The sequence below is a fragment of the Arvicola amphibius genome, chromosome 15, assembly GCF_903992535.2.
Source record: "Arvicola amphibius chromosome 15, mArvAmp1.2, whole genome shotgun sequence".
Classification (NCBI taxonomy): Eukaryota; Metazoa; Chordata; class Mammalia; order Rodentia; family Cricetidae; genus Arvicola; species Arvicola amphibius.
In genome coordinates, this window is record NC_052061.1 from 45693164 (window position 1) to 45712012 (window position 18849).

The following is an 18849-nucleotide window of genomic DNA, read 5'->3' on the forward strand; positions in this document are numbered from 1 at the left end:
GAGATAATTCGGTGGTTAAGAGCACTGGCTGCTCTTCCAGATGTCCTGAATTCAATTCCCAGCACTCACAAGGTGGCTCACAACCATCTGTAATGAGATCTGGTGCCCTCTTCTGGAATGTGGGCATACATGGAGGCAGAATGTTGTATACATAATAAATAAAGAAATCTTTAAAAAAAAAAAAAAAACACTCCATAGCACAGTGACCTAATTCTGTGAGGTTACAATGGGGTTGCCCAAAGACTCCAGTATTTCTCTCTATCCCACATACCATTGGCAACTGGCTTCTTGCCAAGAAAACCAAAATGGCCCAGGTCCTGTCTGCACCACACACCTACTCCCCCCTCCCCAGAAATAGCACTTTTGTTTGGAAGGTACATGCCTCAGACCTTCTGCTGTGCTCAAGATGGTTACATGGAGTATTCCAGGAGATTCCTGGGCAAAAAGTGCAGAACTGGAAAAATGCTGGCTTTACTATGGCTTTTAATTGAGGCAAACTGTACAGGAGATCTGTAAAGTTGAGGTTTGCAGCACAAGGCAAAGGGAAGAGGTAGAGGTTTCAGAGAAGGGGCCCATGGCTCCTCTGAGTGGGTGACACTGGGTGGCAATGACTTACAGTGTGATGCGCAGCCTGAGTCCTCGCCAGTCTTTCGGGATCGCTGGAGTTTCTGTCCCATCACTCACCACCCTTCTGCGGAGCCTTGAGCTGGCACCTAGACGCTGCCACTCCAAAGCCACGGCTGGGCATCCCCCACCACCGACTTAAGGGATGGATCTTGGGCATCCATTAAGCAAGCACCCAGACTCTGGCTCCCTCCAGATGCCCTCAAATTTTAGTTAGCAGCAGAGTAATGACTTGGTCTCTGGGCAGATGGGTCAAGTTCACCCATTTGCTCATCTGACTCATTTTTAAAAAGGTGTTGAGAAAACTAGATGGGAACACCCATCCCAAATCTGCTCTGAGGAGTCCTGCCCCCAGAAACATTACCTTCAGAGCTTTTGCTACAAACCCAGAAGTTCCATGGTGGCGCGGAGGGTGTTCTTACAAAGTACCAGGATGTTCATCTAAGCACCTGTCTTTCCACTCACGACGAATAATCAGGGTGCCCACTGAGACCCAGAGCAAAGGCCACGCATGCAGCCGCCTCCTGAGGCAAGAATACACGCCCCCTACCAATCACCAGTTCCGGCAGGTTTCAAGCCTCTTTGTCTTGGATTCCACTGACATAAAATGGACAAAGTATAAGGCCAACATTCTAACCTATGCATAGGGATCCTGGGAGGCAACACACCCATCAATATGGCTTCAGAGGGGTTTCTTTTGGCGTTGGCTGTGGCCATGTGGCTGGTGTTAAAGCTAAGCCAGAGTCAGGGCAGAGGGTCTGCAGGGTTTTGTCTCCCCGGCAGTGGGGAATCTGGATGCCCTGTGCACTGTATCCCTGGGGGAGTCCCTGCCCTTGCTCCAGGAAGCCCACGGTTCAGGAGCCTCAATCATGGTCTTCAGGGACTTCCCGCAGTCCCTCGCTGTGGCGAGTCCGTCCACCGATCTCCAGCAGGGACTGGGCTGCAGGATCCGAGTCAAGGATGCTCTTCTTGTTCTTGACCTTGGGAAGAAGGGGGAGTGAGTGTATGCAGAAGCATACAGGGTGATAACAGCCGCCCCAATACACTGGGATATACAGTGACACTCCCCCACAGCAGTCAGCTCATCAGAATAGAGCCATGAAGAGGCCAAGCGGCATGGGTATCCTGACACCTCCCTGGCAGGGATGCAATTGCCAGGGCCATGCAGAAACCAAGTGTTCTTGGAGATGGGTAGGGAAGGCAAAGGGCCATGTAGCTGGCTCAGGTGCACACTTTAGGTAGGTCCCCACTTCCAGGGCAAACCCATACTCTATTTTGCTGCATGTATCCACGCATGGCCCATCGCTGGTAGAGATAAGCTTCTCCAGGTGGAAAGGCAGGCAGAGTAAGAAAAAGCAGAACAACCATGGTTCTACATGAGGTCACTGCCACGCAGAACTCACCAGACGTGTCTCTAACAGATCGCCGAGCCCCCACACCTCCATCTTATCAAATTGGAAGTCCTCCTGGGCAGACAGCTGTGGGCTGTTGTAGGTGGTACATGTGGGCTTAGCTTTGCTGTGTCCTTTCCCAAAGTCTGCAGCCACCCAAAGCCCAAAATAATGGTGCTGCCCACCCATGCCCTGTGGAGCAAGTGGAGACAGAAGACACTGTCAGCAGCCATGTCTGATGGATCACTCCAGAGAACCAGGAGGGTCCTGGCCGGCCTGAGACATGAGGGAAGGAGGAATGTAGGGGGCAGCTTTGTCTCCTTGGGCTGTTATTATAAACACGTTCCAAGTTACTATACGGTCATGGGTACCAGCGGACCACACGCCACAGCTCTCTGGTGATGCTACACACAGGGGACAGCAGCCTAGGCAATCTGCAGACTCCCTGGGTGTCCCAAGAAGTTACTCAAGGGTGAGGTGAGCACAGGGAAACCCATCTGCGCCCTGGCCCCATGACTCGCCCTTGGGAAAGGTAGCAGGCTAGAAGTGGCAACTCAAACCCTTTCTCCCCACCACACAGGTAATGCCAGGTTCAAGCCAGCTGTTACCCTGCCTCCCCGACAGCTTTGTCCTGATGCCACCTCCACCAACCTTCTTGTCCCTAGTGGGCCTGAAGGACAAGCTATGACCTGCTTCCATCTTGGACATGTAGAGATCTGAGCTTATGTCTAGAAGTTGCTTTTGGTCCCCAGGCCAAAGGTGAGTGGGTCCTTCAGGTGTTGGGGTTGTTCCTGGGGCTGACAGCCAGGCTCACGCTGAGAGGGGAACAGTGCCTAAACTCTGGTGTCCTGGAGACCTGGCCCACGTCCCTCCCACTTGCTGTGGGATCAGCCTGGAAGTGAACCCCTGAGCCTCTCTAGCTGGCAGAGGGGGCCATCTCCTTGGCTCTCAGCTCAGCAAGCACAGAGCTGGGCCTTCCCAGAAGACTCATCAAGAGAAATGAAAAAGGCCAACAGGTTGGGTGGCTCTCACCCATGCCAAGTATCCTTGTGGTGTTTGTCTCACTACACCTCCACACATCCAGCTGCCACTGCTGGCCTGGCCTCCAGCTTCCTCTCCTCACCCCTCTCCTCCAATCTCTTCTCCTCTCCCCCCATTCCCTCTCTTTCCTTCCCCCCTCTCTCCTCTCTTTTCCTTCCTCCAGCTATCAAGATGTAAGAACATGACCACACAAGCAGAGCCTGTTTTCTGTCTTGTAAGTTACTTACGACCAGACCCAGCGTCCAGAGCCCTCAGCTCAGGCATCTCCCACCTCCACCAAACTCGGCACACAGCCTTGGTGTGCAGGCTCAGCACATGCAGGGGTGAGGCAGGATGGCAGGGACTTGTAATGTGTCTGCTCCCAACACCCTCTCGGGACCCAGGCCAATCATTTGGGGTCCACCGAAAGAACCAGGCTGTTTACACACAACAGAGTAAAGCCCAACAAAGGCATGGCTATCACTAAGGAAGATGTGCCCTGGGCTGGGCTCTCAGCAGAAGGGACAGACACACAGAAAGCACTCCCCCGTGACTGGCGGGACACCCCCTTCCCCACCTGCTTACCAGTCCATTGGGCATGGTCTGCTGTCCGTGATTCAAGTACATGAAGTGGTCATTGTAGCCCGTGTACGTGTACGTGGCCATGCTGGGCGTGATGGAGAACAGGAAGCATTTGTTGTCCCCTGGAAGTGATAGAGAGCCAAGGCAAGAGTCACTGCCTCTGAGCCAGACACAAAGAACTACAAACACTGGCAGGCTGCATACCAGAATGCAGCGGCGAAGAGCTTATGTATCCTTAGGAGCGGTGTGGAGTGGAATCTTGGTAAGCAGAGGGCAGGTCCCAGACACCACACCAAACAAGCCTTATGGATACCTAGGGACCCGGATGGAGCAGCTGAAGGCTCAAGGATCGGAGACCTGCAGCACTGCCTGAGGTCAGTGCAGAGGCTCTGGAGGAAGTGGGGTTCATCTGCGAAGAGCTGAGCCTGCAGGGGCACAGTGAGGGGGCGAGCGCAGCCTGCCCTGGAGCCTCTGGGAGAGTCTAGTGCTGCCTTGCCCAAGGACGGCATGGCCAACAGCACAGGCTGCAGATCCTGAGGCAGCTGTTTCCAGACAGACCCACCTGCCAACCTGGCAACACCTGGACGCTTGGACTTGGGGACGGTTCCCACCATTCCCTGAACTGGGCTAAAGTTCTGGAACACCCCAAAACTTAGCAGGAAATCAAACCTGATCTAGGGAACCAAGGGAACACGTGTGTGTTCATATGTGTGTAGGTGTGTATGAGACAACCCTCAACCAACTGTTCTTTTCCCTTCCAGACCTGTGACCTCCAGCCTGACTGGAAGATCTCCGGGGATGGCAGCCCCACCTTCCTGTGGCTCCCTGGCCTCCAGAGGAACACTGTAAACACAGGGACACCACTATGGCACCTTGGTGAAAGCTGGCCATCTGTGGGCACAGGAGGCAGGCAGCCTGTCACGTATGGAGGAGCCTGGGGACAGCCAGGAAGGACAACTCCCGTGAGAGCAGTGAGGACAAGGTGACAGCTGACCCAGTCACACACGAGCTCCCACAGATGACAGGGCCACAAAACCAGAAAAGCGGAGCGAGGTGGGGGACAAGGTAGCACCCACGGGAAGGGGGCAGTGCAGTAAGCAAGCATCCCTGTGAGGAGGTGACTCATAGCCTCTCCTGGGTGACATCTGGTGATATCTTGGCTGTCACCTGGAAGCAGGATTGACCCCTCCCAGGGCCAAAGAAAAGGTCTGTGATACCAGAGAGGAGCATAATACCTCACTGCTGCTTCAGTCAAAAAGCCACTGGAGGGTCAGGAGCCGTGTGTGTGTGTGTGTGTGTGTGTGTGTGTGTGTGTGTGTGTGTGTGTGTGCGTGCGCAAATATGTATGAAATCTGTGTGGTCAAATATGTATGAAAGCCAGAGCTTGTGCCCAGGCAGTAGACATCTGACCAGCCCACGCCAAGCTTCTTCAAGCCCTCAGGGTTTAGGTCCCTGCTAAGGTTTGAGTGTGAAATGTCTCCCACCGGCTCACTTGTCTGAATCCTTGGTGCCGCACCAGTTTGAGCTGTTTGGGGAGATTACGGAACCTCTAGGCAGAGGAAGAGGCAGAGAGTTGCTGGGGAGACAGGTCTCAGATGTTACAGCCCAGGGCCACTTCTGTCCTGCCCGCCCCCCTACCTGCTTCTTAAAAATGTGTGAATGCATGTTTTGCCTACTTGATATATTTGCATCCTATGTGTACCCAGTGCCCCCGGAGGCCAGAAGAGGGCACCAGATCCCCTGGAACTGGAGTTACAGTTGTGAGCCATCATGTGGGTTCCGGGAATCAAACTAGCACCCTCTGCAAGAGCAGCCAGTGCTCTAACCTCTGAGCCGTCTCTCCAACATCACTACTTCTTAACCCACCAGATGTAGATGAGCAGCCGTCACCTGCTCCTGCCACCCTGTCTGGCCCACCATGATGAACTGTTACCACCCCACCCCACCCCACCCCACCCCACCCCTACAAACTGTGACACAGCCTCCCTCTCTCTGGCTGCTCTTGTCAAGTAGTTGGTCACAGCAACAAAACTAAGTGTCCTACACTAAGAGAGACTTACATAGATCTAATCTACATGGGAAGTAGAAAAAGACAAGATCTCCTGAGTAAATTGGGAGCATGGGGACCTTGGGGGAGGGTTGGAGGGGGGAGGAGAGAGGCAGGGAGGAGAGCAGAGAAAAATGTAGAGCTCAATAAAAATCAATTTTAAAAAATTATATTAAAAAAAAAAATAAGTGTCCTGGCTTCCTGTCTGTTGCTGTGCTAAGACCTGGACCATAAGCAACATAGGGAAAGGGGACTATTGGGCTCATAATTCTAGGTAATGGTTCACCATTTGGGGGAAGTCGAGGCAGGAACTCAGGCAGCTAGGCACACCAGAACCACAGTCACAGCAGAGGGAGAAGACTACATCAGCAATGTCTACTCTCTCTCAGCCTGCTTTCTTTACGTGCGTACAGTTTAGGACCAGCCCACGAAATGACGCTAGCAACAGCCTGTGAGTCTTCCCACCTCAATCAACAATGCGCTCCGGATAACGTCTTAGACTCCCCACCCAGGGGTTCTAGGCTGTGTCAAGGTGACAGTGCTCACCAGCACAGCCCCTACTACGGTCTTGGGAGTCTTACCTTGAAACTGAGGCTTGACCTCCCAAGAACGGGAGGCAAAGCCACCGAAGACATAGCCATCCCTGTCCTCGAGGACAACCAGGCAGGGCCCCTGGTGTGTGATGTGGCTGCACAGCTGGGAAAAGCTCTGTCCGTGAAGCTGTGTGGAGAAGAGCAGGCGCCAGCGGTGCCGCTGCTCTATGGCCAGGTGGGAATTGAGGTAGATGACTGGCAGCACGTCCAGGATGCTCTCAAACGGCTGCCCCTGATCCACGTGGCGCTCGGGGACCAGCGTGGAAAGGTCCAGGGATGAGTTCAGGAGGCGAAGGCCCCGATGGATGACCACACTCAGAAACAGGACCACGTGAGGGACACGGAACACCCAGTCCTCAATCACGGTTTGGTCGCAGACCTGGTCCAGACACTGAGGCCCCCGAAACTTGTGGCCATCTATGGAAAGGGACAGCAATAGTGAGCCCACTGTGTCACCTGACAGCAGCCATCCGAGCCTGCCATAACCAATTTAAGAACCAGTCACACGTGGCTGTGAGCTGGGCAGGTGGCTCACCTGAGCTGAGGCATGCCATAAGTCTAACGAGCACTCCCAATTTCAAACACCCGGAATGAAAACTTACTGCAAAATACTGCAATATTCACACTAACGGATTAAAAGCATATTTTGGCTATATTAGCAAAACTCATGTCTCTGTTCCTTTGTATGATTTTGCTTTATTTATTTATTTTTGGTTTTTAGAGTCAGGGTTTCTCTGTGTAACAGCTCTAGCTGTCATGGATCTTGCTTTATAGACCAGGCTGATCTTGTGCAGAGATCCACCTGCCTCTGCCTCCCAAGTGCTGGAGCTAAAGGCATGCACTACCACACCCTTTGGTAAAGTTGGATTTCCAACCCCAACGTCTGGTGGCTCTCAAGTGCCTATAACTCCAGCTCCAGAAGATCTGACGCCCTCTTCTGGTCTCTGTAGACGCCCACATACATGCACACATAAATAAAACTAAATACATGGTAAATTGAAAGGAACCACTGAATGTCAACAAAAGCAGCACATGGCAACCTCTGGGTGCAGCTAGGGAGCCACATAACAGAGACAAACACCTCCACTGAAGAGGGGAAACCTCAGGTTAGCCATTTAAACCTCAAGAAACAACGGGGGCTAAGGAGATGGCTTGGTTGGTCAAGTACCTGCCAAGCAAACCTGAAGAGGTGAGTTCAGATCCCCGGCTGTATCTAACCTCAGCACTGGTGAGCAGAGACAGAGACAGGTGGATCCCTGGGGTTTCTGGACCATCAGCCTAGCCAATTGACAGGCCCCAGGTTCAGTGAGAGACTGCCTCAAAAAATAAGATGAAAGCCGTCTGACACAGACATGTATACACTGTAAGCACTGCGGTTCAGACAGGAAGGGATCCTGGTGGTCTGGAGCCAAGGAATACCACGAAGTCACTGTAGCACACACACACACACACACACACACACACACACACACACACACATACACAAATAAATCTTTTTTAAAATCAACAAAAATATTGAGACCCTTTCTACTAGACTGACCAAGAAAGACTGAAACCAGAGGAGAAGTGTGACGTCACAATGGCGTCTGCACAAGGACGTCCCATAGCAATCGTAGAGCCAGGGAGAATGGCACACACCACAGCAGATCTTCCCTGGGAGGCTACAGTACCAACGACTGTGGCAACCCCACCACGCCAAGGTCTGAATCACAGAGGACAGTCTGACACTTGCCTTGAAACTTCATCTCTGAGAGCAGCTGGGCAGCCATGGCCTGCACACTGGTTAGGGACACTGTGGACTTCCTCCCAGTCCAGCCTCGAAGTTCATGCCGGTGGGTCAGCACGTGTACCACAGAGGTCACCAGTTCCTCTGTGAACTGGGAGATACTTCATCGTTAGACCCAAGCCCTCCCCCAAATCACTCCCAGTGCATCACTGCGAAGATGGTAATATTTATCTTCTCAGGACCAACCACTGTGGACCACAGCATGGACATGCCCCTACTTCATGTAGCTATTCGTGTATTCTTTTTCTTTTCTTAGCATCTCATGTAGCCCAAACTGACCCCAAAATTGAGAAAAAGAGAGGGTTTTATGTAGCCAAGACTGGGCTCAAACTTACTATGTAGCTGAGGATGACTTTGAACTCCTGATCCTCCTGCCTCTACCTGCCAAGTGGTAGGATTACAGATGTCAGCTACTATATCTGTTGTATGAGCTGCTGGGGACGGAACCATGGGCTTTGTGGACGTCATGTGAAAATCCTACCAAGCGATAATACATCCCTAGCCCTCTTCCCCTTTCTGTTAAATTCCAACACAGGGTCTTACCAAGGTGCCTAGGCTGGCTGGCCTTTGACCCTCTTGAGTAGCTGGGATGTCAGGCCTGTGGCCCCAGGCCTGGCTATCTTTTTTTAAAATTTTATTTATGTATGTATTTTACCTATGAATATGAATGCATGCAGGCCAAAAAAAGGGCATCAGAAGCCAGGCAATGGTGTCGCATGCCTTTAATCCCAGCGCTCGGGAGGCAGAGGCAGGCGGATCTCTGTGAGTTTGAGACCAGCCTGGTCTACAAGAGCTAGTTCCAGGACAGGCTCCAAAGCCACAGAGAAACCCTGTCTTGAAAAACCAAAAAAAAAAAGGGCATCAGATCTCGTTACAGATGGTTGTGAGGCACCCTGTGGTTGCTGGGAATGGAAGGCAGTGCTCTTAGACACTGAGCCATCTCTCCAGGCCCCGGTGTTCATTCTCCTAATAACACTTAGTTCACCTGAAAGTTTGCCAAAACTAGTTCAAGAGCTCTGGATCAACCAAGCTATTGTCTGGGCTCGGGCCTCTGAGGCCGGCCAGCACCACGATGCCATCGTGACCTAAGCCCCTGTCCCAGGTCACCCGCCAGCACACCAGGTGTCTACCTTCTGGATGTCTCTGGCCGTCACAGGACCCTCTGCAGTTACGATCATTTTCATAACCATGTGGCCCTTCTCCTCGAAGCTGCCTTTCAACAGGTGGGACAGGAACACTGTGAACTGCTCCCGGGAGACATTCCTGTCGCCCCCTTGTGACTTGTGGGTCGCCTTGACCCTCCACATGCCATTATAAAGCCTGGTGACCATCACCGGAGGAAGAGCCTCCTTGACGTGGCTCTGTTGGGGACAGACAGAAGAGCTCTAAGGCAGGGCTCACAGGAAAACAAGCTCAGGACAAGCCCAACCACTGCTCCACAGATGCCGCCTGCAGCTGCATAAGCTTCCGATGACCCCACAGTACCATCTCCCCAATCAGAGGCTCCCAAAGTGTACCTGCTCAGGCCAGGGTGGAGCTCAGTGGGAGAGAGCTCACCGCCATGTGGAAGGCCCAGGGTTTGATCTCTAGTAATGAGGGGCAAAAAAAGCCCGGTGGTGGTAATGTACATCTTTAATCCCAGCGCTTAGGAAGCAGAGGCCGGCAGATCTCTGAGTTCAAGGCCAGCCTGGTCTACATAGTAAGTTCCAGGACAGCCAGGGCTACACAAAGAAATCCTACCTCAGAAAACTAATTAATTTATTGATTCGATAAAAAGAAAATCCCCAAAGCACTCCAGTTCATCATGCCCATCAGATAAGATACTTCCTGTCTGGTCATTGCCTGCCCCGCCCACTCCAGTCTTCCCAGGCCAGACTTGTCCTTCCTGCCTCTGCTCCCCACTCTGCTTAGGGCCCCATGTTCCTCGATTCTTGTGGCCACAGCACCTGTCTGAGCTCACGGATGTGTGGGCCACGCCTGTCGGGAGCTGGTGTGGTCTCGGCATTGAGCCTCTATGTACTAGCTAGCTCTTACTCCTGCCAGGCTTCAGACTACTTTTCTGTCTTTATTCTCTTTTGCAGTGCCGCAGAGGGCACCCAGAGCCTCAACCAGGCCAGGTAGCACTCCCCCGCTGAGCTACAGCATGGGCCATTAGACCACCCAACTCTTAAGACCTTGACATTCGGCAAATGGCTGGAGCCGTCAAATCTGTTTAGACCCAGAGGTTACAAAGAAGTGGAGAGGGAGCGTTTCCCACCAAGGTGTCCTGCAGAGCAGGGCCAGGGCTGGATCCCCCCAACAGCTCAGGGCACCCCTAGCCTGTCCCTGCTGCCATGGCTGCCAGGCTCGTCCCTCACACATGAGAGGGTGGTCCTCAAAGTGCTAAGGCCCAGAAGCCACAACTGCCCCCCTCCCCACAAAGAAGAGCCACCAAGCCTCGCAGCAACTTGCCACCGTGTACCTCGATAAGTGACACAGGCTTGACTGACCTGTCTGTTCCAGCTGCATGCATGTGCGGCTGCACCTCAGTCACCCACATATTCCCATGCACATGCACGCATATGCACATATACTGCATGTGGGACTCCCACAAAGCCTGGAGCAGCTGGTTGGCTGAATGCAGCAGTGGATCCAAGGAGCCCCCATCCGCTGCCTTCTACGTGCTCTGAAGCAGTGGTTCTCAGCCTTCCTAATGTGCTGCGACCCTTTAACACAGTTCTGGTTGTGGTGACCCCCAGACATAAAATTATTCTTGTTGTTACTTCAAAACTGTTATGAATAATAATGCAAATATCTGTGTTTCCTGATGTTCTTAGGTGACCCCTGTAAAGGGGTCCTTTGATACCCCCAAAGGGGTCGTGACCCACAGGTGGAGAACCATTGCCCTAGAAGATGAAGCTTTAGAATGGCTTCATAGACTATACCCATACCCAGTCTCTGGGAGTAAGATGATCTTTGCTTATGTCCATGTTCTGAGGAGCAGGGCAATCACCCTGAGGACATAGCTAGTTCTCACTTCTTTGAGACTCTGGTACTGAGCGGGAAGTGCCACGAAACTCCCTGGTGTCAAGAACACATTCTAGAGGCCACTGACAGCTGGGGCAACAAGCATGGCTCTAGACGGCCACCCAGAGGAGGCAGCTGCTCCTCCTCCTGATGTCACGCCAAGTTAAAAATAGCCTGAATGGTGTCCGGTCAAAGTCCATTCCAAGTTCCCTCTCCCCTTGCTTCCACCTTCCCTCTGACCCTTCTTCCTGTTTTCCGAGACAAGGCCTCACTATGTAGGCTCTGCAATCCTCCCATCAGCCTCCTGGGTGTGTGGACTACAGGCACACACAGCCAGGCCTGGCACCAGGTCCTTGATTTAGCACATAGAAGACACTGCATTTTTGCGCCAGCACGCGGAGGGCTGAGGGGAGAGAGCCACTGTCGGTTTAAGGCCAGCCTGAGCTGTACAGTGGATTCCAGGCTAGACCAGCTACGGCTATACACCAAGACTCTGTCTCAAAAAACAGAGTGGGGGTGTTGTTCATCCATGGCCCATGGCTGCTTTCTACCCTACAAGGTCAGAACTGTGACACAGTCACGGAGTACACAATGTCAAAACCAGGGGCCAGCCACCAAAACCAGCTTGTTAGCTAGCGCACCTACAGACCCCCAAAACCCCCACCACGCGGTCACTCTTGCCTTTAGCGCCTCCAGAGAGAACGTCCTCGCTGCCGAGCCACCTTTATTAGATGACAGGACATCAAACAGCCTATCCACCTCAGCCTGCTCCTCGGGTAGGAACTTGGAACCCTTATTCTGGCTTGACAGGCTCTTGGCATTTCCCATCTTGCCTGGTCTCCGGAGCTCTCTGCAGACCGGGAAGGGAGGAGACGAGTTACAGCATGAGATCACCAAAATACTGAAAACCCATGGTAGAGAACGACCCACTCACTGAAAAACGCAGCTAAACTCCTTTCGATGGGGATTCTGGTCTGATGGGGGTAGAAACTAGCAGCTGCCACAAGCAAAGCAAGAAGGCCCCATCCTGATCCCTCGAGTCAGCTGACGCGGCCTGAACTCTTCATTTAAAGCCACACTACTGGGCCCTGGCATAGTGGCACAGCCCATAATCCTAACATTCAGGAGACTGGAGCAAGGGTGGTGGTGCCCATGAGCTTGCGACCAGAACTGGCTACATAGTAATGTATCAATACCTCACTCCTTTTCATGGCTGGATAATATGCTACAGTGTGGACATACCCCATTTTGGTCACCAGTCACCAACTGGCAGGCATTTGGCTGCTTCCACTGTGTGGCTATTACAGGCAGTAATCTCATGTACTTGGGGTCCCTCTCTGCAGGTTTCTGTACTCCACCCACAGGCTTCAAGCCTGAGACACAGGACAGTGGGACTCTTGATGCCATCTTGTTCTCCAATTACACTCCCACCAGCCCAGCACAAGGTTCCACATCCTTGCCCACCTTTGTTCTTTGCTGTCTTTTTTTGGGGGGGTGGGGGGGCTGCTCTTGACAGCTTTCATGTTACCAAGTTTCCCCAGAAGACATGTCCCGCCCCAGAGGGCTCATCAGAGCACTGCCCACAGAAGCGGGCTGGAAAGGGGGCTCACTCAGCCCACCCCACACAGACACAACAATCGATCTAACTGCGAGACTCAGCGGCAAGTCCAGGCTGCACCCCATGGCCAGGGGCACAAGGCTGGCCTCACCTCCTAACCAGACAGCAGCACAGCTGAATCCCATCCCTCCAGGGACACGGCCTGTGCGGTTACACGGAGCAGACCCCTGGGACTGCAACTCTAAGCAGCAACTCGGCCATCTGGTGCTCAGTCAGGTTGTCCATCTCCCCGGATGAGTTCTAAACAGCCACCGACTTCCAGCAAGGAGAGAGGGGGAAGGTACAGAGTCCTGTGCTCAGGAGGGGGACAGGGAAGAACAGTGTGCTTCAAAAACAGCTAGAAGGGTGGACTTCGGATGTCCGGGCGACAGCTATGCCAGTCACCCAGGCTGGGAAGTACAGGGAAAGAGACATTGCTTCTGCAGTTCATTGAAGCCATCCGACTATGGGGAACCACGTGGAGACCACGGTGATGTGACCTAAGGCAGGGTTGGGACAATGACAATGAAAAATACCAATACAGGCCCAGGCCTGGGATCAGAGCTGCAGACCAGGGTGTAGGGAGGGCTCAGAATGGACTCCAAGCTGTCCTGAGAGGTGTGGGGAGGACTCTGAGGGAAGGGACAGTTCAGGGGCTCGGTGTCTTCATTTCCAACTGAGAAGGAAGAGAGTACAGAAGGGCTGGAGCGTAACTAGGAAGGAGGAAATGGTTGGTGGTCATGGAGATGGGGAGAGGCCAACACCGGGTCATGTGCAGATGCACATGGTGCCTCTTCTTGCCCTGCACAGGGAGGCTGAATGACGCCTCTGCTGCAGACCTGTGGGCCACAGGAGAGCCCTGCCCCTTGCGACTATCGGCTGACACACAGAAAACTTGCCAGGTGCATAAGGCTGAGCACACCCCACCAGGACATCACCTGTGGCTACACAAGTGTTCTCGGGTTTTAGATCTCTGCTTACCAGAAGGCGCACGTGTGGATTCACCAAGTCTCCAAAAATCTTGCCACTGTTTCTCCCTGCACCCTCAAGCCCACCCTGACCTACAGGAGCCCCATGGCCAACATCACCTGTCCCACTGTGCACAGCCTGCCCCTGCTCAGTGACATCACCTACATAACCACGGCCTGACAGCATGAAGCCACAGTGGGGACCCAACTTACTGAGAAAGTAATCGCTAAGCACCCAGCCTTGAACAGAAAACAAGCCAGGTTTGAACACAAAACAAGCCAGGGGCAGCATGGGATAGGGCCAGATGCCAGGACAGAGCCAGAGCAGCTGCTCTGTGGCGAAGCGGGGGAGGCAACTGCATGGGAAGGGGAGCAGCGTGCAGGGGAAGGGCAGGTCTAAAGCCCACAGCTCAGGGAAGACTGGGGAGGGATCTTGAGAATACAGCTCTGTGCCCTGTACCGCCCCAGCTACTACAACTAAAAGGCAGCCTGTCTCCTCCCTCAATTGAGGCAAGAATGGTTCTCAGGCTCCACGCTGTCCCCAACAAGCTCTGTCATGTGGCCAGAAATCTGTCAGTTTCTAAGAGAAAGGTCTTTGATGTGTCCAAATAGCAATGCAGCCAGAGGCAGATTCTGTCTAGTGTCTAGGACCTCTATGGGAATACCTGAGTACATGGGACAACCTTCTGCCAACTTTTAACCACCCTTCGTAGGTGAAGGCGCCTCAGTTACTGTGAGGTCAACTGTAGCAGTGAGTATGAGCCTTGTATGAGTATGAGCTCTGACGAGGGTCAGAGCCATTTTTCTTATATTAAAAAAAAAATGGTCTGTTGTGGGGTGTGGGGGCGGGGGTGCTGCTCACATCCACTGGGCAGAGAACACCTTACAGGGCACAGAACCTTCTCACCACCACAAAGCATCCAGCCATGGCTCGATGAGAACGTAGGGCAGGGACCAAACAGGAGGAACCCCTGAAGGTCACCCCTAATCACAGCCCCAGAGCTCTGCAGGCACAAACTGAGCAAAGGTGACCCACGGAACACTTGTTCCATAACAAGGTGCACATGACTGCTTTCCCACCTGGGGACAATCACGGGGCAAGCCTTTGCCTGCCCAGAGTTTAAGTTCCCTAAACCCACCGGTGCACTTCCTTAAACAATCCAATCTCAGCAACAGCCCATCATCCAAACTCCACCATCCTTATTAGCTAATCAGGTCCTTTCTCCTCCCCCCAACCAGGTGATCCATTCCCAGAGGAGCCCAGCCTCTCCCTAGTTGTGAAATCCCATCACCACGTCACTACTCCAGGGCCTGAAGTGGAATCTCCTGCTATGCTTTAATAGGCTCTGGTGAATCATTTAAAATTAAGGCATCAGACTGAATGAAGCCATCCAGAGTACCTGGTCCTGCTTTCCGGTGGCCAAAAACACACTGATGGGCCCACAATACTAGAAGGGGACTCCTTGAGTTTGCCCTAAAGCACGGGATAGCTTCTCTGCAGCCCCAGGCTCCTGGTGGCAGGCCGGGGTGTGACTCGGGGCTCTTCCCATAAGGCCTCCAAGGGATCATGGCCCTCTGGTTCCTGGGGTCAATGATCACCACCCCATCTGGGCAGCCACATCAAGTCCATGTTTGAATCCTGGAGCCCACTGGGGCCTCTGCGGTTGGCCGCTCTCCTTCCAGCCCAGCCTCCCGCAAGGATGCAGACCGGGGCACCTCCCTCGCCTCTCCCTAACTGGGATTTGAGCTCCGCTCTGAAGGAACTCCTGGGTTTTCTTGGAAAATAAGGCAGGCCCACAGCCTCCTGAGCACGCCCAGCTTCACCCTTCCCAGGCGCTGCTTCTCCGACAGTAGCTCTGACCGAGGGAAGGTTCCTTGGGGGCTTGCTGAGGCCGCCCCGCAAGTCTTCCTTCCTTGAGCTGCACCTAGCTTCCCCCAGAGCTCCCAATCTCCGGCTCACCAGCCTTGGCTCACGGGGGACCGAGCTCCTTCCGGTGTGTCCAAAGCGCCAGGCTTGCCCGGGTCGCCCAACCCATTCCCTAGCAACAGTGCTGACGAACGGCCGTGAGCACCAATTGGGGAAAGCCAATTCAGAGGCGGATCCTGGTAAAAAGCTCGACCAATGGGGTTGTAGTTCACAGGGAGTAGGCGGAGCCTGGGAGCGGTGAATTTGAGTCTGCAAGGAGGAGCACCTGGGGTTCGGAGTTGGGGGTAACACAGCGGCCATTGATCTAAGAAGGCAGGAGGGGGGTCTTGAGGAGGTGCTGAGAAGCTGCTGAGGGACTGGGAACAGAACAGGAGGTTTGAGAGCAGGGGCCTGATTGAAAGGAGCCTGGGAAAAGGGGGCTCCCAGCAGGGGAGCTGAGAGCAGAGATGCTGGGAGCAGGGATGCTGGGAACAGGGAGCTGGGGCTAGCCCCCCAGGACTAGAGTGGAAAAGCTGACCTCCTTACCTCCTGCAGTCCATCCTACCGGCCAGTGTAGTAGCACTTGACACACAGAAGTAGATGCCAGCTGGTCTTTTGGCCAGGAGGGTGGAATAGGTTCCTGTCAGCCCCACCCGGCCTTTTCTGGTGCTGGGGACAAACAGCAGAGGCAGGGCGCAGGGAAGCTTCAGAATTCCCAGCAGTGATGTCCCCCACGGACATGCAGCCGCTTCCAGAGAACTCCACCATCCGAGCGGCACAGAGGACTCCTCCCAAGCCCACAGTAACAGAAGCTTAGTTGTTTGAAATTGTAGCTGGAAAAATGACACCAGAGGCTGGAGAGGCGGCAGAGTAGTTAGGATCATTGCTGCTCTAGCACTGGACGCTGGTGCAGAACTCACGTGTCAGCTCTCGCCTGCTTAACTCCGGTTCCAAGGGATCCGACGCCCTCTTCTGGCCTCTATAAGGCATTGCACACACAATGCACATCAAGCATAACACCCACACAATTTTTTAAATGACACCAACCCAGCTGAGTGTGTTGACACACAGCTATAATCCCAACAGTCCAGGAGGCCTAGACAAGGGGCTGCTGCAAGTTTGCAGCCAGCCTGGTCTACACAGTGAGTTCAAGGCCAGCCTGGGGTATAGAGACTGTCTGGAAGGAAAAAGAAAGCTGAGAGAGGGGGCAGGGACAGGGTGGGAGAGAGAGCATGCTCACACAAAGGAGAAAACTGGCTCCCCCTAGTGGACTGAAGTCACTTGGCCACCAGAAGCCGGCCTGACTTGCACTCAACCAAGCTACACTGAATTGTTTCTGTTCTCAGCCTTCCACTGCCATCTTAATTATGTTAATTCCAGTCCTTAGGAACCAAGAGCTGAGTCCTGGACCGGCTTGAGATGTCTTAAATTGACTTGAGCCACTGTGGGGCTCAACAACAAGCTCCTATGAAAACTGCCTGAGTCCGTGGGCCCAGCCACAAGCTGATGTAGGACTGCAGGAGCCATCATGGGGTAGCCAGGCTGAGCAGCCCAGACAGCTCTTGGGTCCTCCAGGCGGCATAGGTCTTCAGTCTGTGGCACATGGCCATGTGTCAGGCCACATACTAGGCTACACAATCCCTGCCCTAGGCACCCTCCTTCCTCCAGTCCCCACCTGGCGTGAATAAACAAAGGGGAGGGCCAGTGGGGATGGAGGTGTGGCCATGGATGATAGCTGGGGGGAAGATAGAGAGGAGATGGGGTCCAGAGGCTGCGAGCAAGAAGCCAGAAAGGTTATAAAGACCCCAACTGGTTGTCTAGGCTTGAGAGTTCATCCAAACATGCTACTTTCTATGCCATGGGCCAAGCGCCTTTCCAGGCCTTTCGTAATCAGAAGCCAGGGCCATAGTCTGAGCCAGGGTTCAGCGAGAGTAACTTTCCCGGGGACGTAGAGCTGGGACACGGGCACTCTTGACAGCAAGCTCTTTCTACTGTAATCTGACTCGGTGGCTTGGCCGGAAGTCATTTTCAGGGAAGAGAATACTCTGTGGGTTTGGATTTTAGAGCCTAGATGTTGCTCCATCATGCACCGCCGCAGCATACAGGTGGAGTTCAGAGGACAATTGTGTTCTCTCCTTCCGCCGTGTGGGTGCTGGGGACTGAACTCATGTCCTCAGGCTTTGCTGCAAGCTCCTTTCCCCACTGAGCCATCATGCTGGCCCTCTGTTTTCTTAGCTTTGTTGTTGTTGCTGTTTTGAGATGAGGTCTCTCCATGAGGTCCAGGCTGGCCTCAAACTTTTTTTAAAAATTTATTTATTATGTATACAGTATTCTGCCTGCATGTGTGCCTGCGGGCCAGAAGTGGGCACCAGATCTCATCACGAATGGTTGTGAGCCACTATATGGTTGCTGGGAATTGATCTTAGGACCTCTGGAAGAGCAGTCAGCGCTCTTAACCGCTGAGCCATCTCTCCAGTCCTGGCCTCAAACTTCCAATCCTGCCTCCAGCTCCCAAGTGCTGGGATGACAGGTTAATGTCCAGCCCGGGACTCTCAGTGGGCAGCCTTGTTTCTAGAGGCCCTGTGAGGTCTGCCCATGAATAGGAACCTCTGAGAACAGCAGCTAAGACCGGCTTGTAGAGAGTCCACGGCACTCTGAAGTGGAGGACCCAGCACGTACACCCATCTGCTGGGCAGAGCCCTGGAAGGAGAATTCTGCACGGAAAATGCCTGATACACAGGACAAGGATGACAGCTCAAGGTATCAGAGCCAGATATGAAAGCGGTAGGAAAGGGAGGTCTCTCCCCACATCCTCCACCCTGACCACTACCATCACACATCCCACTGCTCTGCCCACCTGGACCACAGCAGCCTCATGCCCGGCCTGCTGCCATCCTCGCTCTGTGCCCACCTAATGGCCAGAGCCACCCTAAAGGAAGATGTCACCATGCCACCGCTCCCCGAAAGACTCTCAAGGCTTCCCACTGTGGTTTGCAAGACCTTTTTTTGTCAAATTCACCTGTCACCAAATTTCTAATTTCAGCCAGGGCTACCCTCCTCCTCCCTCCATAACCGTCAAGCTCACTACTGCCAGTGCCTCAAACTCCTCAGCTTCTCCTTGCCCAGCTCCCCCCTGAACAGAGCAGCACACTGCCATGCTCAGATCTTCATGCCTACAGGCAGCACTCATCCTGTGACCCCTGAGCTGCTGTCTGCATCCCCGGTGCCCCTGCCACTGTTTGACCTCGCTGGACGTACCTATTGTCCACCTCCCAGAAAGACACCTGTCAGCCCTGCCACTGTCCACTCAGCGCGTACCCAGGTGCCAG

The 18849-nt window shown here is 53.6% G+C and overlaps 1 protein-coding gene across 2 annotated transcripts; it reads right to left on the reverse strand.

Moving 5' to 3' along the window:
- Window positions 1–466: 466 nt before the first annotated feature.
- On the reverse strand, window positions 467–15681 carry Meak7 (MTOR associated protein, eak-7 homolog). 2 transcript variants are annotated; one of them, XM_038312797.1, is made up of 8 exons: window positions 15575–15681; window positions 11731–11899; window positions 9174–9404; window positions 7990–8134; window positions 6246–6674; window positions 3621–3739; window positions 2028–2207; window positions 467–1604 (listed from the first exon to the last, which is right to left on the reverse strand). In XM_038312797.1, the coding sequence occupies exons 2-8, from the start codon at window positions 11875–11877 to the stop codon at window positions 1488–1490; spliced, it is 1368 nt and encodes a 455-aa protein (XP_038168725.1). In that variant the 5' UTR covers window positions 11878–11899; window positions 15575–15681; the 3' UTR covers window positions 467–1487. The 2 variants fall into 2 exon arrangements, with proteins under 2 accessions (XP_038168725.1, XP_038168726.1); XM_038312798.2 differs by lacking the exon at window positions 15575–15681 and adding an exon at window positions 12759–12893.
- Window positions 15682–18849: the final 3168 nt, after the last annotated feature.